At 48.3% G+C, this 23,178-nt stretch overlaps 1 protein-coding gene across 2 annotated transcripts in view; it reads right to left on the bottom strand.

The window, feature by feature from the left end:
* Positions 1-23,178, bottom strand: part of ING3 (inhibitor of growth family member 3) — an 833,611-nt gene that overhangs the window by 375,965 nt on the left and 434,468 nt on the right. For both annotated transcript variants that reach the window (XM_069629079.1, XM_069629078.1), the window contains exon 8: positions 2,764-2,918. In XM_069629079.1, the coding sequence (XP_069485180.1) occupies positions 2,764-2,918 (155 nt within the window). The remainder of the gene's footprint in view (positions 1-2,763; positions 2,919-23,178) is intronic.

Below are 23,178 nucleotides of genomic sequence, written 5' to 3'. Positions count from 1 at the left end.
GTCCGAGAAATCCTTTAGATTTCTCATAAGGTTTAAATACCTTTTCTTGTGAGAACTACTGTTCCCAAGAATAGTAAAGTGAAATTGACTTTACTTTCCTTTTCTCTTTGTAGGTCTAGCACACACCACCTTATGTGGAGTGCTGGGGGGCTACTAAGTAGCCCCTTTTCCTACTTGCTCATGTAACATTTTGTATGATACCCTCACTACTTTAAATGGCTGGTGGCAGTGGTTTAATGTTCCTACCATTGTGCTTTTCTACCGCTGGCTTAATCCTCAGCTGCAGTATAGCACCCATGTGTGATCATTTTGTCAAAATGGCCCCGGTCTTCTTTTTTCAGCATTTTCTGTTTGTTAGGCCTTTCTTGGGTTTTACTCTGTGCGCCAAACCAGGTTTGAGCCCTTTGTTCGTTTTGCCTTTGGTGGGCTTCAATACTGAAACCTGCTTCTGGCTCCAGTGTGTCTGGAAGGGCAGGACGTGAGGGTGGTTCCCGAAACTCCCCTGTCTTTGTCTTTAGGAATGCCTGAATGCACCCAGTCCTGATTGCCAGGCTAGCTGTCCTTGCAGGACAGAAACCCTGCTGTTTGAGTGACAGCTAGGCTGTGCATTAATGGGAGAAACCTGCTTAAAAGGTGAAGGGTTTGGGACTGAGACCACTGGGAAGAACAACCCGATGAAGAAACTGAACAAAGCTTGCTGTATCCTCCTGGACCGTCGAACTGCCCGGTGAAGACCTGCTGCTGTGCTGAAACTCTTTTTTCGGATCGAAAAGAGAAGCTCCGGAAGGGGCGACTTCTTCCCTTGGTAAGTGGGACCAACTAACCCTGAGGTGAACTCCACTGGAAAACCTTCCCCAGCTGGCTGTACTTCTTTGCTGCTGCAGGAACAAAGTTCCAGGGGTCAAGAAATCCGTAGTCGAGTGCAACATCTGTAAGCCGGCCAGAAGCTCCAAGAGTCTCTCCAGGACCCTCCAGAAGCAGGACCACCAGAGGTAGAGTCCCGTCACAAGAGTGCAGGACTCAAGGAGCATAGGAAGCTCAACCGGTGTTCAAGATCAGCGGTGGAGCTGTTTACCGAGCGCTGAAACCACGAAGTGCTGCCGATCCAAAAAAAGCATATAGCTACCACTGACAGAGTCCCCAGACATCCTCCCTCCTGTCCCCACGAATGAAGCTCAGGAACAAAGTATCTGCTTTGCTGCAACCAGACAGAAGCCAGCTGGACCCTCCTCTTCTAACCAAAGGTACAGTTCTGACTCAGCGTACTTACCTCAGTGTTTGTAGCTTGCTATTCTCAGTTGAGACTTGCAGTAGCTGCTTTTCCAGAGTTGGTTTCAGCTATACACTTCACAAGTGTAACAGCTTGTGACCCTACGGTGATTTTTCTTCAACAAACTAACTTTATGCAAGACTTTTTACAATCTAAGAAGTGCCTCAGCTCCACAGACGTTGCTCCGATTGACTTAGGCTGTCCTGGCTCCCTGCAGACTCTTCTATTCCATTTGATTTTGATTCTTACTGTCCCTCATAGGTGATACATTGGTTTTAAACTGGGAAAGGTTTTTTATCTAGACTTCATTGGAAGATTGAATGTGCTCAAATGCTCTGAGAACCGGTTTAACCTTTTTCCTTCCTTTAACCTTTCCTTTGTGCCAACCTCGGAATTTACAAAGTTTACTAGAGATATATAAATACAATTACGGTCCTAGTTAGAGAAGTCACCTCTGGGTGTAAGAAGTGTGTAAGAAGCATCTCTAAAGAGTATCTACTAGATTTGTGGTAATTCTGAACAAGTATTTTAAAGTGTATTTGATTGCTACATATATTGCCCTTTTTCAAGAATGCTTATTTAAAAACAACTGTTAAATAAATACATAATTATTTTAACTAAAAACCTTGAGTCTAAGTGTTACTTGGATACTTGTATTTGTGGTTTTCATTGCTACAGCTCACATGTACCCCTCTTGAGATAAGTCTGACTGCTCAGTCACACTACCAACTTGTGTAGTACAGACCTATACCAATAGGTGGGTTACCGAATACCAAAAGGACAAGGGTTGTATAGTCTCCCACAAAGTTACTAAATCAATTCTTGCCTAACACAGTGTCCCATGACACCGACACACAACCATACTTAACATACTTCTCTTGGAAGATATTCTGTTATCCATTGCATAGCAGTACAGTAAAACATCCTATTACAAAATTCGTTTATCAGGAAGAGGGTAGGTTTTCTTTTGGGGTGGAGGGTTGCCTTCTCTCAGGTAGCCACCATCCACTGGCATCTTGGTATTTCATTTTATGGCAGAAGGTGACCTACATATTCTTGAAAGGATATGTGAAACGAGATTTTAACATTACGTACTGTGCTTTTACATTGAAATATTTAAATAAAGCTTAACTTACAGAACTTACTTTTGTTTTCTTAGTGTGTGTTATTTAATGAAAGTGGTGATATTGTATTACCTTGGTTACATTAATAAACCAGTAATTTGTAAGAAAAAAAAAGTAACCACAAAAATCACAAATTAACTGTGTTTTATATAGATTTGTTCTGATAGTGTTCGAAGTAGTAGCAAGCCAGATTTCAACACTGGTTGCACTAGACGACGCCCCCCTCTTTCTGTACGACAATGAAACAGAGATATCTTTGAAACATTAATTCCCAGAAAATGAAGGAAAAGGGCAAGAATAGCAATACACTCGCAGAACAGTAGACAGAGAAACATATTGTGATCAAATAAAACATTAGTGATTCTATACCTGCGCTGTTGCTTGCACAGCTTGAGCTGCTGCCATGGTAATAGCCCCAGCTCCAGCCCCTGTTGATAGTGAGCCTAGGTTGTATTGAGGTAGGGGCTGAGAGGCGTTGGCATTGTAAGCATTGTTGGAAGCTGTTGCAATATTGTTTCGAACTCCTGGGGAAATACATAACAAATACAAAAGTTACAGCAGACTGTGAAGGAAACATGAACACAACAAATATAATCACGTATTAACTAAACCTGGCATGAAGTAGGCTGCTTTCGTAGAAAATTAGCATGTGTCAATTTCGTGTGAACCACGTGTACACACTAGCTCTACCAATCTACAGAAAATAACAAAGAAGTATGGGTGATTACATTTTTAGCCCACAGCCGACATCTGAAGTCATGGGCTTGTTCTGTTAAAACGTAAAAAGTAAACATACCAGAGGAAAATGCAACACTGAAGTCTATGACAAGACTGGATACAAAAAAAAAATCAAATATCAAATCCAGACACAGACGCTCTACAAACCAACAAATAAAGTAACATCGGAATGGCCTCAACGCACTGTGTGCTATCCGGAGTTGCTTTGCTGCATCAGTTCTAGGTTTCCAGTAGACTACATTCAAACATTTGATTACATGAAAGACAATAAATGTGATCATAAAATAACTTTAACAGAGGACCACAGATTAGTTTTCGGAGGGGTTGCAATGAAGAAACAGTCAGTATATGACACTGCACAACAGTGGTATCAACAGGATAAGTTGATGTTGAATCTAAGCAAACTCAGTACAGCTTCTTCCAGTTATGGGCTCCATCTTAATATATGATATGGTATTTATAACGCGCCTATACACAAGTGTTTCAAGGCGCGACGAGGCAAGGGAGGGGGAACAAAGGGAAGACAGACAACGATCCTACTAGGCCAGGTGTCATTCAGATCACGCAAGTGCATGGGAGGGGGAAAGGGAAAAGTGCGTGGGAGAGGGGTGGGGAGTGCAGTACAAGGGATAGTACAATAAATAAGATAAATAAAAACGGCCAGCAAGTGGCAAGTGTATGGTAAGTGCAGAACATAAGTGCTGGTAGGGGGACTGTAAGGATACAGAACACAGTCCCCAGGTGCAGGGGTTGCCAGGGAGGCAGTGCAGGCTGGCAACTGGCGGGCCTGGGCCCAATATCAGTGGGAGGCCAGGTATCCAGTGCAGTATCTGTCCGGAAAATCAACAGGGGAGAGGGGGAGTGAAAGCAGAAGCAACGAGGAAGGTTTTGAGGTGCTTCTGGAACCGGAGATGGTTCTCCTTAAGTTTCAGGGTGGCAGAAAGGCTGTTCCACAGGGAGGCCCCTGCCGAATAGAGATATCTTTCACTAACTCGTTGCTTGGAGAAGCGACTGACCCTGAGGGAGTTGGAGCCGGAATAGCGAAGAGGTCGAGAAGGAAAATATTTAGGAAGAGAGAGTTGAAGGTATTTCAGCCCCAGGCCCCAGAAGGCCTTGTGGACAATGCAGAGGGTTTTGAACTTAATCCTTGCAGCCACTGGGAGTCAGTGCAGAGATTTCAGTCCTGGAGAGATACAATCCCTGGGCTTGAGGCCAAGGACAAGTCTCGCAGTCCTGTTCTGGATAGGTTGCAGAGGGCGGAGGGTAGAGGCAGGCAGATTTAGATAGAGGCTGTTACAATAGTCCATCTTAGAGAGAACTAGGGCTCTGGACAATACATTGATTGACTAGAAGTATAAATCTGCAGCAGGATGCAATGGAACTGGATTCATAGAGATATTGTAATAATTCAACTAAGCAACCAAATCAAGTCACAGTAAAGTTTATAGATAACACCTAATGCCAGATTATCCTTGCTTCTCAGCACTGTAATATGAATTTGTATGCAATTCACGACTGACGTCAGGAGGATGAATGCTGAGTCAGTCCTCCCGGTTTCAAAGTAATAAAGTGCAGACAGGGTACATTTTTGAGCCGAGCGCTTAACGCCAAAGCTCCCCCCACCCACGATAGGAAGGGTCATACATACAAGGGAGTTATAGCAGTTTCAACTGTGCAATACATAGTTAAATGGCAGTAATAAACACAGGTAGTATAGTATGAGACAAGAATTGAAAATTAGCATGCACCTTTTGTGAGACAAGCGTGGCCATATAGGATCACGTCTCTGCCAACCTGGAAGTTCCAAGGCTGATATCACATGGGGCTAGTTTGAATGTATGCATGAATTCAAGGTTAGATCCATATCTGGAGAGTGTGCACAAGAAGACGCCTGCAAAGTTTGAATGTGGTGGCAACCACTGACAGGGAAGCCCGCCAAATGTTTGAATTAATGGAACCCCATAACTGGGGTTTGGGATACCTCTCATTCCCAAATAAGTGTTTTGGCTCTGATCTAGTTACTTTGTAAACAAACTAAGATCGCAAGAAGACTTTCACCTTACTTTGGATGTAGAAAGGCTATGCTGGAACACAAAGCTTTCCAAGATTGTTCCAATACTGAAGTTCAATCCTACAAGCAATCAAACGGAGTAGGAACTATTCAGAACCTAGTCCCACCAATTGTTCTTTTAACCATTACACTACTTTTTACAATTTCCACTATCCTAGAACAGTTTTTTTTTTTTTTTTTTTTTAAGTTCAACCATGCCTCATTCGACCACCCTAAATCAGTTAGTTGTACTAAAATCTGTTTGGCCGTACATCCATGAAGCCTGCTTGGAATAACTAGTTTGGGGCATCTTTACGAGGGGAAGGTGTTGCTAATACTAAGAAGGAATCTATCCTTAGACCCCCATTTTCCCATGATTTTTGGAAAACACGCCAAGCTGTTATCTCAGAATGATTGATTAGCTGTTATAGCTGATAAAGGTCAAGGACTTTCCCAAGTTACTGTGGTACGTCAGACAAGGTAGAGGGACAAAAGAGGACATGATTCAACTGTCATCTCTATTGAGAAATTAAAGAAATCCTCCTCTAACCCTATTTCTATGAAGGGGTCCCTACTCTACAAAAACAAAAGGGTGCTTGTCGGGATGTCTCGCAAATAAAAACTGTCCTCCCTTAAAATCTATTCTAACATACCAAATAACCTACCATTTGTGAAAGGAAAGAAAAGGGAATTGAAGCTTGCGCTTAGGGTAGGGTTACTTCCCCCTTTGAGTAACTTAGCGGAGGCTGGTTTTCTGACCACCAAAAAAAAAAGTTCTTATAATCTCATTCACCTCTGGATTAAATGTCAAAAAAGTCCAACTAAATAAACGACTGAGTTTTCTTTTAGGTCAAGACAATGGGACTCATTACGGGTCTAGGTGGTATCCCTGCCGGGCCTACCGGCAGGATGCTGGCGGACCTGTACAAAATTACTGGCGGCTGACTTCCCGGTGCCACCGGGCTATTACAAGTCCGGCGGCCGAGAAATCAGGCACCAGTCATCTTGTTAATCCCCAGTGGGGACACGGAAGCACCATCACCGTTGTTAATGATGCCAGTGCTTTTGTGACAGCTTTGCCTACCATAACCGCTGTGCTCTGCAGGGTCAGTCCTGTCAGGCACAGCGGCTACGGCAGGCAAACCCGTAGTTTGCCGGTTCGGAAACAAGGGTGCCAGTAAGCTTACCGGACAGTCAAAGTCGGCATGAAGCCCAATGTCCTTGTGATATACTCTGAATAGTCTTTACTTCATCCAGTCTTCTGGGAAATGTCGTCCGGATCTGGACAGGATGGTAGTTACAAAAGAAAAGTTCACTCATTGTCTTATCTCAATGTTTCACCTTCTCGGCCTCAGACTTGGCCCACCCTAATCGGTGTGGCCTTTCGTTTAGCCCCTTGTGGGATAAGTGGTTTTGAAGCCTGGGTGGGTTAAGACCCTGCCCAGCCCTGCTCGACAGATTATTTATCTTGGCACTTCCTGGGTTACTGGTATGCTTAGCCCTGCGTGTGATACAGAGGTCTGCTCAGCTTTGCTATGTAGCCTGCTTCGGTCATCCCCTCCTGGTGTACTCGAATACTCAGCCCTGCATGGGCTACAGGCCTGCTCGGTCTTCCTCTGTAGGAGGTCAACCCCTCCTGGGGTACTCTCTTGCGTGGGCTGCAAGTACAGGTCAGAAACAAAGCCACCCACGTTAAAGGGGGTCTGTATTATCTTGTGCAACCTCCATGTAACCAATAAACATTGAGGACTTTGATGTGACAGGACGTTGGATGGAATTATTTGGGCATTTCTTATCCATGTCTTTGGGGGGCTGGGAGAATCTCTCCCAGTGAGATCCTGCTTGCCCTATCCCACAGGGAGGGCACTGCTCACCCCCTTAGTCCCAAAGGGGGTGGCTCTCCCTCTGGGAGACGGAACAAATTCCTTGGATTCATCAAAGTAAGCTATTGTAATATCAGGTGGTTATGTGGGATTTGTCTCCTCATGCCAATGGACAACCGTACAGCTGTTGTAGGGGCCTTAGTGACTAGTCAAATGGACTACTGTAATGCACACCTGCTAGGTACTTCAATAAAACACATTAGCAGACTCTAGGTGGCCCAACACGGATTGTTTTCTGGAGGTAGGAAGAGTGATCATGTCCATGCTGCTGGCAGGAACTTGCTGTGAATTCCAAGAGAGCACAGAATTCAGCTTTAAATCCTCTGCATCCTCTTCAAATGCACCCACGGGGCTGCTCCTGCCTACCTTTAGGATAGCATCACATAGTAAATCCCAAGATGGAATCTTTGGTCTATGGCAGATCACAGACTATTCAAATAAAAGGGCTCTGTCGGGCCAGAGGAGATAAAAGGCTTTCAGTCTTGGCACCCAGACTTTCGAATAAAGTACCTAATTCTATTGATGGCGGCACGTTTTTCTAGTTTTAGACCCCTGCTGCAGCAGCATCATCTGTTCTTGTAAGTGTTGAGTAGTGGTAAAGATGCTTTTTTTTCAATGCTTTTTTTTAGATGGTAAGGCATTCGATGCTTTGGCATTCGATGCAATGACTATATTTAGTTAGCCTGCCAGTCACCACAGAGTGCATTTGGGTCTCCTTTGAGACTAAGCAAATGGAGTTTCGGGCACCTCCCTCACTTCCTTGCCCTGCCAGATACCCGGGAGCCAGAGGCGGGTTTCACTCGAGAAGCCCACCAAAGACAAAAAGGGACCAAACCTGTTTTGGCGCGCAGAGTAAATCTCAAGAAGGAACTTTGCACAAAGAAATGGTGAAAAAAGAAGACCGGGGCCATTTTGACAAAAATGGCACCCATAGGTGCTTTAACGTGGCTGCGAACGTAGCCCGTGGTAAAATCCCATAATGGTAGTAAAAAGTAAACCACTGCCACCAGCCATTAAGTGAGGAAAGGGTAACAAAAATGTTACATGAGAAGCTAGACCAAGGGGATAGTAACCCCTCCAGCACCCTATGGTAAAATAGTGTGCGCTGGGTCTAGAAAGTTACAAATGTAAGTAAAGTCAATTTCACTTTACTGCTCTGGGAAACAGTAGTTTATCCCAGAGAAGGTATTTAAACCTTTGGGAAATCTGAAAGACTTCCATGTGGCACTGCACTGAAGGTTCTGTGTGACACGGTGTAAAAGATGATGCGTATGGAATTTGTCAGACTCCACAGCCAAAAGAAACAGAGTACAAAATCACATTAACACACATGAGAGTGGGAAAAGGGTCCCACTCTCTCCAGGTTAAAAAATAAATCAAGTCATCAAAATCCAGCAAAGTTGCTGGGGGTCTCTAAGGTAGAGGGAATTGGCACATTTCTGAGAATTCTCCCTAACAGGCTGAGGAATGCTATCCGGTCTATGATGCAAACCTTGGAGGAGGTATTTGGATTCCCACAGGGCATCTTCCCCCATTTCAAACCTCTAGAGACTGGTCACCTGCATTCCCCCAGTGAGTGATCAATATGGGGCTCAAGGGATAGAGTATTCATAGACTCACTCATGAACAAGGACACGCTCAAAATCAAACTTACCAGATACTCACTGCTGGCAAGCGGGAGGGACAGTGAACACCTGCATTGCGACAAGAGCTGGAGATCCACTCGCTCGATGGAGGGCCATGGAGGAATCTTTTATAGAGAAAAACCAATCAGACAAACAGCCACATATGAATGGCAGGTGGAGTAAATGTCCACGGTCCAATTCCAAATGTTAATGTTAAAGGATATTTGTACCGCGCACTATCACCACAGGAGTGGTCCCCTGGCGCTCTGGAAAAAAAGGGGGGGGTGAGTTAGTGGGAATAAGCTGGAAAAGTGCAAGAGAGTAGTGATGTGCTGTTGGCGGCCTCAGCCATGTGGGTTTGTTGGCTGGGCTTGGGGTGGGCATGTGCTGTTGCGCAAGTCTATGTGTGGTTTGTTTTGTTGTTGCAGTGTAGTGAAGTTTGTATGGATTGTTGTGTTGTAGGCTTGTGGTTGTGTTTGGTTAGAGTTTGAGAGGTGTATGCAGAGGGATGAATTTGTTAGTGAATTGGTTAGTTGGCATTGCTGTCCGGCTATGCAGGCTATCGCTCCCAGCCCCTTCGAAAACATGGCACATGCCGACGCTTGCAATTACGTTCAGGGGCAGCACCTGCCTTCTTTCACAACTCCATACGGTCAGTGCCCATGCCAATGTCCACAACTTAGTTCAAGTGTGGCAAGTGCTAACATTCATACAACTCTATACAAGTATGATACCTGGTAGCAGTTATGGGGCGGTTTAGGTTGTTGGCTGGAGTTGGCATGGGATGCTGATTTCAGTCCTCATGGGTGTCACATGTGTCCTATTCGACTTAGCATCATCTCTCTTGTTGTAGTAAGAGTTTCTCTGGTCGGTTTTGGGTGTTCTCAGTGTCATCTAAATGTAGTCATCCTTTTCTTTGTGTTTCCCAGTCGGTTGTTTCAGTTTGAATCTGTGGTGTTGAAGAGCCAGGTTTTTAGTAATTTTCTGAATTGTAGATGGCCTTTGGAGTTTCTGATTTCTTTCAGGATGTTGTTCCAGGTTTTAGCAGCTAAGTGGGAGAAGGAGGAGCCCCCTAGTTTTTTCTTAAGGTATGGTTTTTGTTCCAGGCGGATTTCGTTGCTTGATCTGAGGAGTCTCGTTGGCTTGTAGATTGTTATTTTCTTTAGTAGGAATTCAGCTCCTTGTCCGCTGATTGCCCTGTGAGTTATGCACATTGTTTTGAAAGTGATGCAATGTTTGACTGGGAGCCAGTGCAGTGTTTTTAGGGCTGGAGTAATGTGGTCTCTTCTGGATAGTTTGAGGAGCAGTCTGGCTGCTGTATTTTGGATCCGTTGTAGTTTCTTCAGGAGGTACTCTGGTATCCCGAGATAGAGGCTGTTTGCATAGTCGATTCTTGACATGAGGAGAACAACAGTGTTTTGTGGGTGAAGGAGAGGAAAGGTAGGATTCTTCTTGCGGTTTGAAAGTCAATTCCACTTTGGAGATGGCCCCACTGAAACCCTGATTGTCCTAATCAACGAAAGAGCTCAGGAATAAAAAGGGGCTGAGATCAGGACTAAGATGGAATTTGGAGACAGGTTAGCAGTGTGGGGATGTGGTGATGGTGAGAGAAACAAAAAACGGAAGTTGAAGTGACAGGAACGCGCTGGAGGAGAGCAGAACCTGGAGAGGAGGGAGGAGAAGGTAGAGTAAGGTGCTGGAGGAGGGACAGGAGAGTGCCAGGAGAAGGGGCATAGGAACACAGGGAGGAAGAGGAGAGGAAACGTGGTCATCTGAGGCACAGGAATGTGAAAGACAAATTAAGGTAGTGGAGGTGGACAAATGTTCAACCTGGTTGAGTCTCGATAATCATAAAAATAGCCAAGTAAAGAGAAAGCCACGAACCATTTCTGGCGCAACTGGTGAACACACCAAGGATCCCAAATAACGCTTGCATGGGGGAAACCACTGTTAAAACCGTTTTTCTGAAGTCCAACTAAGGGTTTAGTAAAATCATTCAACCGTAGTGTAGACAGAGCAGCCAAGCTTATCTTAGGAGGGAGAGAGGGCTGCAGAATCAGTACAAATTAAATTGTAAACTGTTCCAAAGAAACGCTGAAACACTATGTATTGTAAAAATAAATTATTTAAATACAAGTAGGCCCAGATAAATCTATGGGGGAAAAGTACTATCACACATTATATGTAATCACAATTATAAAAACACAACACTATGCTTGAAGGTACACAGACCAAAGCATAAACCTTATTTGGAATATCTCACAGTAGTTCTAGGGAAGTCAAATCTTTTCATACACATTCAGTATAGGTCACACCTATTCTTGGGGAGTAAAAACCAATGGTTACTTTCAGATTACATTTAGTAATTCAAGGGTAGTAGACCCTACCAGTTGTATAGTGACTCAGTAACACGTCACATAATCAGAAAACTGGACAGTATATGTTTTGTGAATAGTGAAACACTTATTCTAGGTACAGTAAAAACCTATAACTACTTTTGTGATAATACACAGTTATACTAGGTGAGTAAAGCCCAAGGATGTAAGGAACAAGTTACTTACCTGTAACTGTTGTTCTCCAGCATGGGTCTGGCATGGATTCACATGCTCATGAATATTCCCTGTCGTCAGGCTGGGAATCCTCGGTAAAGAAAAGATCAGTATCAGTTTCGTTTCTGATCTGTCTTTCGTAATAGTAACCAATCACTTATCTCTGCGTCATACTGACCACAGCCAATGACTGCCCTCTACCTAAGCCCCGCCTCTGGCAGCCATCTTCAGATTTAGTAGCACGTGAAGTGGCAGTATGACCAAGTGAGGGTAGGCGGGAGGGTTCCCATGTGAATCCATGCCAGACCCATGCTGGAGAACAACAACAGTTACAGGAAAGTAACTTGTTCCTTCTCCAGCATGGGGTCTGGCATGGATTCACATGCTCATGAATAAAGAATACATAGCAGTACACACATGCACAACCACGGGAGGTGGCAAAGGCTCAACATTAAGCATTACATCAAACTCAACATTAAGCAATTCTTACCTCCTCACCAGGCTCACCTTAGGCGAACAGATTGCGCAGCACTGCTTGGCCGACCCTGGACTCCTCCCTGGAATCCCGATCGACGCAGTAGAATTTCATGAAGGTGTGCGTCGACCTCCACGTAGGAGCCCTGCAGATGTCCAGCAAGGGCACACCAGATAGGAACGCCGTGGTAGCTGCGATCGCTCTGGTGGAATGGGCTCTTGGACGGCCAGGCAGCGGTCGGTTTGCCAACCGATGACAGTACATGATAGAGCCGGAGAGCCATCTGGAAATGGAGGCCTTTGAGAGAGCCTTCCCCTGATTGACAGGTCCAAAGTTCACAAAAAGTTGTGACGTCTTCTGAAAACACTTTGTGCGGTCCACGTAAAACTTCAGCGCTCTAGCCACATCCAGCGAGTGCAAAGTCCTTTCGGCCGGCGACGAAGGCGACGGGAAGAAAACAGGCAACACCAAGGGTTCGTTGAGGTGGAAGTCCGACGGCACCTTGGGCATGAAGGAGGGGTGCGTCCTGAGCACTACCCTCGTGTCGTGAAAAGTCAGGTACGGGGGCTTGCAGGAAAGGGCCTGGATCTCTCCCACTCTTCGTGCGGAGGTGATGGCCACAAGAAACGCTGTTTTCCACGACAAGAACTTCAACGGAGCTGAGTGCAGAGGCTCGAACAGAGGTCCCATGAGCTTGGTCAGCACCACGTTGAGCTCCCACGCCGGGGCCGGAGCCTTCACCGGCGGGAACGATCTGAACAGTCCCTTCATGAATTCTTTCACCAGACGATGAGACCACAAAGACGTCCGCCCCGTGGTTCTGGTGTATCGGGAGATCGCAGCAAGATTAATCTTGATGGACGCGTGCGCCAGTCCAGCCTTGGCCAGCGTCAGAAGGTACGGCAGTACTTGGGGAGCCGTAATCCGTAGAGGGTTAATCTTCTGTGCGTGGCACCAGACAGAGAACCTCTTCCATTTGTGTCCATAGCATTTAAGAGTTGAGGACGCCCTGGCCTTTGCAAGAACCTCTGTGCAGTCGGCCGGTATGTTGTATCCTCCAAACTCTAACGCTGCAGGAGCCAGGCCTGCAAGTTCAGCGACTTCGGGTCGTGATGGAGGATGGCGCCTCCTTCCCTGGAGAGAAGATCCGCGTCCAATGGCAGCTTGATTGACGGGGACGATGACAAGTCCAAAAGGTCCAGGAACCATATCTGCCTCGGCCACGCAGGTGCGACGAGGATCATCCTGCACCGTGACCTCTTGAGCTGGTTGATGAGCCGGATCAGCAATGGCAATGGAGGGAACGCGTACAGAAACAGGCCCTCCCAGGGGAACGAGAAAGCATCGCCCATGCTCCTCAGCTGGGGAAACCTGCTGGCGAACCTCTGGCATTTGGAGTTCGTCGCCGTCGCGAACAGATCGATCTGGGGTGTGCCCCACCGTCAGAAGAGGCGGTCCACTAGATCCTGTCGTAGTTCCCACTCGTGGCACGAGCGCAGCTCTCTGCTGAGCGAGTCGGCGATGGTGTTTTTTATCCCTGCCAGATGAAATGGCACCAGAAACATGTCTTCGGCGACGGCCCAATGCCACAGATCCTGCGCCTCCTTGGACAGGGCTGGGGATCTGGTACCGCCCTGCTTCCTGATGTAGAACATGGTGGTGGTGTTGTTGTCGGTGAGGATCCTCACCACCTTGCCCTTGAGGGACGGAAGAAAAGACCTGAGGGCCCAAAACACTGCACGGAGCTCCACGACGTTGATATGGAGGGACTTCTCCGTCGGAAGCCAAAGGCCTCTCGCGTGCAGATTTTCGGTGTGCGCCCCCCACCCTTCCAGGGAGGCATCCGTGGTCACTGTCTCCTGGTGGCCGGGGGTCTGGAAGTCCATGCCCGCCGTCAGATGCGCGCGGGTGCCCCACCACCGGATTGCTCGTCGGAAACTCTCGTCGAGTGTGATCCTCTCTTCGAAGCTGCCCGTCGTCTGGATCCAGCGCGCGTCCAGGAACTCCTGCAACGGGCGCATCCGGAGCCTGCACAGGTGGATGAGATAAATGCAATAAGACATCATTCCGAGGAGGGACTTGATGGACCTCACCCTGGCCGCGTCCGCAACCAGCATCCGCTGCACATTGCCCAAGATGGCCCTCGTCCTTTCCTCCGACAGAGAGGCCAGAAGCGACACTGTGTCGAGCTTCGCTCCCAGAAACAGTGCGTCTTGCGCGGGCACCAGGTGGGACTTGGCGTAGTTTATGGAGAATCCCAGGTCCGTGAGTAGTTGGACGGTCCTTGCCGTGTGCTCCACGGCGAGCTCCTTCGTCTTTGCTCGGATGAGCCAGTCGTCCAGGTAGGGGTAGACGTGGATCCCCTCTCGGCGCAGCTGCGCTGCCACCGGTGCGAGGCACTTGGTGAACACCCTGGGTGCCGACCTCAATCCGAAGGGAAGGGCTCTGAACTGGTAGTGACGCCCTTAGACCATGAACCTGAGAAACTTTCGGTGTCCCTTTAGGATGGGAATATGGAAGTAGACATCCTCCAAATCCAACGACGACAGGAAATCGCCCTCCTCCAGTTGACCCAGGACGTGTTGGAGGGTGACCATCCGGAACTTCTGTGCCTTGATGAATTTGTTCAGTCGTTGTAGGTCCAGGATGGGACGCCATCCTCCCGTCTTCTTCTTCACGAGGAAGTATCTTGAGTAAACTCCGGAGCCCCGAAGCCTCTTTGGGACGAGCTCGATGGCGCCCTTCTTGAGCATCGCCTTTACCACCAAGAGAAGTTGAGGGACGTGATGTTCTTTCCTGGCCACAGGGGGGACGCGCGGGCACCTCTTTAGAAACTCGAGCGCGTGACCCTGAGCTAGGGCGTCTAGCACCCAACGGTCGGTGGAGATGGACTCCCACACGCTGACGAAGCTCGCCAGCCGGCCTCCCACCGGGGTGCTTAGGTGGGGGCCCGACCCCACGTCCGGTCCAGTCCTGCTTCGACGAGGCTTTGCCGCCTTGTCCTCCTTGGCGACGACGGCGGGGTCCGCCTGACTTGTCTCGTCCCCTGTAAGATTCCTGTGACGACGAACGGGCCGCTTGACGGTAGGTGGAAAATCTGCCGCTGGAACCTTTGGAGGCACCCTGTTTGCCTCCGCCGCTCCGAAATGGCGGCCGCCGTTGCTGGAGAACCCCAAGAGCCCAGGCCGTCTCCGTGTCCGCCTTGATGGCTTGAAGGGAATCGTCCACTGTTTTCCCCAAACAGGTTGTTTCCGTCGAACGGCATGTCCAAGACTCTGGTCTGCACGTCCTGACGGAAGTCAGTAGCCTAGATCCATCCATGCCGCCTAAGGCACACGCCGTTGCCCAACTGGCGAAATCCAGTGTCAGCGATGTCCGTCGCAATCGTAATGGCGTGGTCCGAAGCCACCTCTCCTTCCTGCAAGATCTCTAGGGCTTCCGCCCTCTTGTCGTCTGGTAGGAAGTCCTGCAGGGGGGCCAGTTTGTACCACAACTCCCTGTCGTAGCGGGCTACGATAGCCAAGGCGTTGGCCGCCTTAATTGTCGTCGCTGCCGACGAGATGACTCTGCGTCCCATCGTGTCTAATTTCTTTCCCTCGCCGTCCGGCGGGGAGGTTGATGTAGAGGCCACGCCCCTCCCCGCTTTCTTCCTGGCCGCCGCGGAGACTACCGAGTCCGGGGTTAGCTGTGCCCGAAGGCACAAGGGGGCCGCGTCCGGGACCCGGTACTTCTTCTCGTACTTTTAGCCGGCGTCGTGGATGGGTTCTTGAGGAGGGCGAGGCCCTCATCCCAAATATCGTCTAGTAGAGGTACAGCGAGGACCGTCTTCCTCTTGGTCTCGCGCCGTTGATAAAGGAAACCTTCCTTCTTCTCTTCCGGGCAGAGCTGGAAAAGCTCGGATGCCCTGGCGATCATGGAGTGAAACGATCCAATCTCGTCGGGCGGGGAAGCCCAGGTGGGAGGTGACGACGGGAGATCGTTGTCGTAAACCTCGTCGTCTGTACCCGTCGCGGCCGTGTCAGTCCCTGTATCATCCCCACGTGTCGTGGACGGGGAGGAGGGCTGAACAGGTTGCGATGGCTGAAAAGGAGGTGGAGGGTGAATCCTTCGTCTCTTAGGGGGAGGGCTCCCAGAAGGGCCTGGCTCCGGGTCCCCCGTCGGGAGCGGTTCCTCCGTTGGTGGTAACGGCATTCTCGTCCTTATCTCCGAGCACAAGGACTGTATAGCCAACAAAATGGCCGCCGAGTTGTCTTGCGGCACTGGTTGAGGGAGATCCGACGGGCGATCAGGAGCCCCGTCGGCATCCTCGACGCCCTCGTCGTCTTCCACGTCGGGTCCCCCCCCCCGACAGGATGGCCTTCTTCCACGCCAGAGCCGTGGCCTAAGACTTCGATCAGCTCCTCCTCAGAGGCTGAGGCCGAGTCCACGACGACCTCCTGCCCCCCCTTTTTCTTCTCCGTCGGAGGTTTCACGGGGGTCCTGTCGATGGGCACGAAAGAGGACTCCCTCCGCGGTGGCAGGGAGATTCTGGGCCCCGGGGTCGCCACCACTGGTGTAGCCTCCACAGGCTGAGCCAGGGCCGCCGCGACTGTCTCGATAGAGGCCTTGGCCGGATGGATCAAGGCTTTCACCACCTTAGGGGCGCTCACCGCCTTGGGGGGAGGGTCACCACCTCGCTCCCCCTCCGATGGGGCCTTAGGGCACGACCGGGGTCTCTCCAGGAGTTTCGCCGGGTGCTCGGCCTTCCTCTTACCCGAGCCAGAGCGTTGGCTCGTGGTTGATGGCGCCAGGGAGGATGCGCCCTGCCTGGCGCCCGTAGAGCCCGACCGTTCGGCGCTCCCGGTGCCAGCGGACTCGCGGTGCTTGGCCTTCTGTTGGACCCCCGTCGCCGGGGCGCCCTCAAAGGTCTTAGAAGACCGCTCGGACTTCTTCTTCTTCTTCTCGCCTGACGGGCTCTTTCCTTCCAGCCAGTTGGCGAGACGTTGATGGCGGTCCTTCATGGTCCGCTCCGACATATTGCCGCAAAACGCACAGTCCTTCTCCACGTGCGTCTTGTCCTCATGTAGGCAGTAAAGGCAAAGGGAGTGTTCGTCCTCCTTGAAGACATTCTGAAGCTGGCATCCAGGGCAGACCCTGAACAGCTTTCCGGGCGTCGAGCTTCCCTTCTCCTGGGCCATGTTCGAGATGGGCCTGAGAAACTTCTGGAGTCCTCCAAAAGCGTGGCTTGACGAAAATCTTCACCCTTGAGGGGCGTAGACGAATCCGACACGGGTCCCCGTTGATCGGATGAAGAAACGGTGGAGCTTGAGGCTCTTTTGACCGAAAAAAGAAATTTTTTGAGAAAAAACGTGAAAAATAGCACTAACGCTCGAGAGCAATAGCACGAGGATCCCAACACTTGAACGTGCGGTAAAAATCTGAAGATGGCTGCCAGAGGCGGGGCTTAGGTAGAGGGCAGTCATTGGCTGTGGTCAATATGACGCAGAGATCAGTGATTGGTTACTACTACGAAATACAGATCTGAAACGAAACTGATACTGATTTTTTCTTTACCGAGGATTCCCAGCCTGACGACGGGGAATATTCATGAGCATGTGAATCCATGCCAGACCCCATGCTGGAGAATATTCAATTACAGGTGCTTTTGAGAGCAGTGAAACACAGATTGAGCAGTAACTCTGGTAACTTATTTTTGGATGGCACACAGCTAGCTCAAGGTATGTAAACCCCATTTTTTCAAGGAGCCATCAGCAACTAGGGGCAGGTATAAACCTAAGACTCTTTTTGTGTCTGTCAAAAACAGCCCAGGAAAAGCAAAACCCACTGTTACACTTTAGTGAATAACTCAGTTATTCTAGGTAGGTAAAACCTAATGCAGACTTACTCTGGACAGGCTAACAGCAAGTCAGCGGAAGCAAGACCCAGTTGGGAAGACACTCAATTATCCTAACAGGAATAATAAAGTGAAACCAACAGCATTACTTTAGGGAAGAGGCACAACCAAATCACAGGTACGTAATATACCCTTACATCTGCTTTCTGTTAGAATGGCAAAACTGTTTCTCAGGAAAGAAAGATGTTAAAAATACTTTTGAGAATAGTGCAACACACATTCAAGATCAGTAAGAACATTTGTAAGTGTTCACTCTCGGAGTTACAGTTACCAACCAACTCAGTTGTGGAACACTCATACCATTATCCTACCAGGAATAACTAAAGTTAAACCAACCACATTACTTTTGGGAAGAAGCACAACCCAAATCACAGTTGAGTAATATACCTTTACATCTATTTTCTGTTAGAATGGCAAAACGGTTTCTAAGAACTTTTGAGAATAGTGCAGCACACATTCAAGGCAAGTAAGATTTATTTTTTTAACTGTTCACTCTCAGAGTTACAGCTACCAACTCTTTTACAAGTAAGTTAACTTTTAAACACGTATTCTCTTTTCTAGGCAAAAGGCCCAATCGCTTAAAGGTCTTTCCCTTACTCTTGGAGCATGAGTGTTCTCAGTGTCAGAAGTGGGGTTAGGGGTCACTAGGGTCTAGTGTCCAATGGGCAGTGCCAGGATAGGTTCTTAAGTAGCAAAAGTCAAGAGTTCCTGAGGAAGTCTGGTCAAGCAGGTGAGTATTTTTATTTTAGAGTTAGAGAAGGGTCCAGGGGCTTCACAGGAGACACCCTACGAGGATGCCAGCATTTGAACTGGGTGAACTGGACGAGAGGCCTCCCAATCACAGAAAACAACCCACACTTTGCAGGAATCACAAGAGACTTAAGGTAAGTACATACCCAAGCCAACACAGTACCTTAGCATTGAAGATTTTACAGAAGGAGAACTTCAGGATCTGCAGCCAAAAACCCAGTCGGTGGATTCCTTGTCGTGGTAACTGAAAACAGGACCGTGGAAGGGACATTGGAGCAGGGATCAACAGAGAAGGCTCTTGGCAAGGTTTTCCTCACGGCTGGATGCAGCTCTGTGAATTTGGCACCTTTAAAAAGGAGCACAGAAGAAAGAATATCGCTGGTCATGATCATTGTTACAAAGAGCCAGCACTCTGGTGAGGGGACTTTCAGAATTAATTTGTGTCTCTGGAGATACACCAGGATGCCCACGAAGTTCCAGCGAGATTCGGAAGACTGTGCACCTCACAATGGCTCGAGATACCAGAGTATTGGTGTATTGCAGCCCCGCAAGGTCGTAGCACAACATGGGATGTCTTAAAATGCAGGCCTTCTGGAGTCTAGTGGGCCTCACCAGGCTCTTGGTTAGGGTCGTCGTTTTCGGAATTCCTAGGTCGATTGGAAGGAAGGGCTACATCAGCCTCAGGTTACACAGCAGGCTCTCTGGTTGCAGGAAATCATCTCAGCCGCTTTTCCTTGATCATGCTCTTCGGTTTCAGTTCCAGTGGTCGACTTGTCTTCAGCTTCCAGGTTCGGAGTATTTAACAGGAATAACACCACAACTTCTGCATTCTCTCCCTGCATTATACAACAAGGGCGGTCTGGTTGTGCAATCAGGACAGCCAGCCCCCCACTGGGATTTGTCCCCATTCAGGCAAGGAGGAAGGCAACAGGCTGGGAAGTTTTGGACTCCTCCCTCGCTTCCTGCCTTCTCAGACAGAGTGGATCTTGGGCAGGGAGTCCAGGGGACTCCCGCCAAAGATAAAAATCACACAAAGGAATTTCCCACCCTGGAGGTCAGGGGAAGGAACAAGAAAGGACAAGAAACACAAAAATGACATGGGCCATTTTGGTAAAACAAGCACCCTCAGGTGCCTTTACTGCAGCTGTGAACACAGCCTGCGGTAAAGGTGCACCGAATTAGTAAAAAGTATCACTGCCACCAGCCATTGAAGGAGGGCTTGTCCCTGTAGCATAATTGTTACAGTTTTAGTGTGAAAGGGCATACATTGCCTCTCCCCAGCACTCCACATAAGGTGGGGTGTGCTGATTTCAACAAATGAAATGTAAACGGGATCCAAGGATCCCTTCTACCCTTGGGAACTGTAGTTCTCTCAAGGTTTGGCAGAGAAAGTTAAAAGGGGAGCCCGTAGGGCAACCCAGCCACAACAGGCAATTATTGCTGTAAACTCCAGGTTTTACAAAATAACGCCCTCAGAGCTGAGCTTAATATCCCCAGATCAGCGCACATCTCAACCAGACAAAAACTCCACTGGCTTCCAGTAAAAGACAGAATCATGTTCAAAACATTAACCTTGACGCACAAATGTCTCCACCGGGTGACCCCACCTACTTGTAAGACAAAATCACTACTCCACACTGCACAAGACCAGAACTGATTACCTACATCTTCTCACAACCCCTAGATTTAAGCTCCAAAAAGTGGGAGACTGCAGCTTCCCCACGATCGGCAGCAAACAATGGAACACCCTTCTGGCCCACCTAAAGCGCACAAGAATCCTTCTGGGTATTCTGCAGACAGCTCAAAACGCACCTCTTCACTCAAGGCCTGGGTAATTAATGCCACCCCCACCCTCATCGGCTAACTCATCGAACTCTTCCCAGCCATTCCCGCCCTCCCACATGTAACTATGTAAATATTGTATCTATTAGAATTAATTTCAACTATATCTACTGTGCCTCTGTTTATATGTAACCTGTGCAACAATTGTAACTTTTTTCTGCAAGTTAGCGCACAGATGCCTTTGGGCTTCACGCGCTATATAAGCAACAAAATAAATAAATTGCCCAAAAGTTGTTAAAGAGGATAACTTAAACTGACACCTGTAAAAGAGTAAAATATTCTGCGAGGGTGGAAAAAGGTTCGTACTCGGAGGTATAAGGAAATAACCCACCAGTAAAGCAAAAAGTTCTGGGGTTGACACAGGTCAGGAAGATTTAGCATTTCTTTGAAAATCTTTGAAAATCCTACCCAACAACCACATTGTGCAAAAGAGAACGAGAGAAGAGCCCCCCATAACAGACTTGCACAGAGCAATGCTCATTAAATTGAGAATAATAAAACAGTACCACACAAAGAAGAGTGGAACACTATTCAAAGTAAGTAAAGCAACTAATATACTTTTCGAAGGAGCAACCAGCAACTTAAAGGGAAGTAGGAACTTTTGTAACACTTTGTAACTTAATCTATTTCAGAGATAGTTACAACACTAATTCAAGTATGTACTTTCAAGACTTATATTTTCAAGACAGAAGCCTTATCTTTTCGAGTCTTGTATTTGTATTTTGTTTATTTATATAGCGCGCCAGGCCTGTAGGCATCTGGGCGCATATCACAGGAGGCAAAGTTATGATTACATTCTATTCTATTCTAGAGCATGGGTTTTCTCAGAGGCAGCAGAGGGACCCTAGTGGTCTACGAGCCAGTTGTAGGCAGGTCAGCATAGGGTTGATAAGCAGGAAAGCCAGAGTTCCAGGGGAGATCTTCGACAAGTAAGGATTAGCTTCAGAGTTAGTTAAAGGTGTTCAGGGACTTTGTAGAAGACTCCCGATAGGCGTTCCAGTGTTAGGCGTGGGCGAACGGTATGGGAAAACTCCCTAACACACAAATCAGCCTCACAGGATCGACACAAGACTTAAGGTAAGTATTACCCAAGCCAACACAGTACCTTAGCAGAAAAGAAGAGCACCTAGGTGGATTGCTTCACGCTGCAGCAGCACAGGACCCGGTCCCTGGAATCTCAGTCTGGGGTCAAAAGAAACAGTAGCAGTCATCAGAAAAAGCTTCCAACAAAGGATTCATCAAGGCTTCTCGTGGCTCTGTGGATTTGGCGCACTTTCACAAGAATCCGATGAACAATTATCGCTGGCAGTTTCTCTTCACTTTCTCTGTCCTGCACTCTGGTGAGGGGACTTCAGGGATTCAAATCGTCTCTTTGGAGGTCCAGCAGGTCCATCAACGTTTCAGCAGTAATCGGACTTCGGAAGACGTTGCACTGTACTCCGGTTCAAGGGCCCCTGGTATTGGCGGTTTGCAGCCATGGGTGGTCACAGAATGTCGAGGGATGGCTTGTTTTGCAGGTCTCCTCGAGACTAGTGGGTCTAAACAGCCTCTTTCAGGAATCCCCCAGGTCGGATGGAGGGGAAGAAGGGTTACACACATCATGCTCCGGTTACACAGCAGGCTCTCAGATCACTGGAAATCATTACAGCTGTTTCTTCATCTTCCTCTTTGGATTCAGCTCCAGTGGACGATTTGTCAGCAGCTTCCAGAATCAGAGTCTTAATCAGGAATTACAGCATAACCTCTGCAAACTCTTCTTGCAGTTTACAGACAGGGGGTGGCTGGCTGTCCAATCGGAACAGCCAGCTCCCCCACTAGGAACTGGTTCCTTTCAGGTAAGGTGAAAGGCAAAGGGCTGCATAGTTTTTGGACTCCTCCTTCGCTTCCTGCCTTCATAAACACTCTGGAGCCTCGGCAGGGAATACAATGGACTCCAACCGAAGACAAAACTTCAACCAAGATCTTTCCCGTCTTGGATGGCAGAAAACCTAAGAAGGAACAAGGTTACTTAAAAATGGCAAAACAGAAGGAGCCCACCATTCTAGCAAAATACCGACCCTCCTACGCACTACTGCGTCTGATTTGACAGCCTGCGAGTAATAGGACTAAAAAGTAATTAAGGTAAAAATTAAAGTTACTCACCATAGTGACTAGAGTACTCATAGTTCATAGTCCCCTTTCCTCCATCCTTGTGGGTGTCCCCCCCAACATGGGGACGGAACCGGAATCTTTGGCAGCATAAAAATGGGCTTCCCCTTTAAATTTAGTACAGCGTGTAGGGGCTCGGGAATGCCCCGCTGATGCCCCGCCCTCCGGCACTGCACCTCAGTCCCCTTTGAACACATCAGACGCTTAGATACCTGGCTTTGCTTATTACATATTAGCCAATGGCATACTAGTGGGGGAAGGCGGCGGGATGTATGGAGGAAAGGGGACTAGGAGTACTCCAGTCAATACAGTGAGTAACTTTAATGACTCGTATGTCCCGTTCCCTTTCCTCCATCCATGTGGGTGATTCCACCTAACAAGAACATAGGGTGGAGCTGTGATAACCTGCCTCATATCTAGGATGAAGCAAAAAGTTTCTTCAGAACCGCCTGACCAAACTCTGCATCGCACCTGTAGCTGGTGTCCAATGAGTAGTGCTTACAGAAGGATGATGGACTGGCCCAGGTAGTCGTCCTGCTGATTACATCCCAAGAAGCATGTCTCCCAAACGCGACGGCCGTGGCCATGCCTCTGACCACATGGGCATGAATCCCCTCAGAAACAGGTTTGCCCATGGCCGTGTAAACCTCTGAACTGGCCTGGGCAATCCAACAGGCGATGGACACTGTGGAAGCCTGAGAGCCAGAGGAGGAGCCCCCAAAAATCACGAACAATGCCTCAGACTTCCTGGAGGATTTCTGCAGAGAGATAAAACTTGAGGACCCTCTTGAGGTCCAAGAAATGCAGGGTCCTCTCTGCCTCAAACTGTGG

The sequence above is a fragment of the Ambystoma mexicanum genome, chromosome 12 (genome assembly GCF_040938575.1).
Source record: "Ambystoma mexicanum isolate Mex_15411 chromosome 12, UKY_AmexF1_1, whole genome shotgun sequence".
NCBI lineage: Eukaryota > Metazoa > Chordata > Amphibia > Caudata > Ambystomatidae > Ambystoma > Ambystoma mexicanum.
This window is presented reverse-complemented; position numbering and strand designations above follow the sequence as displayed.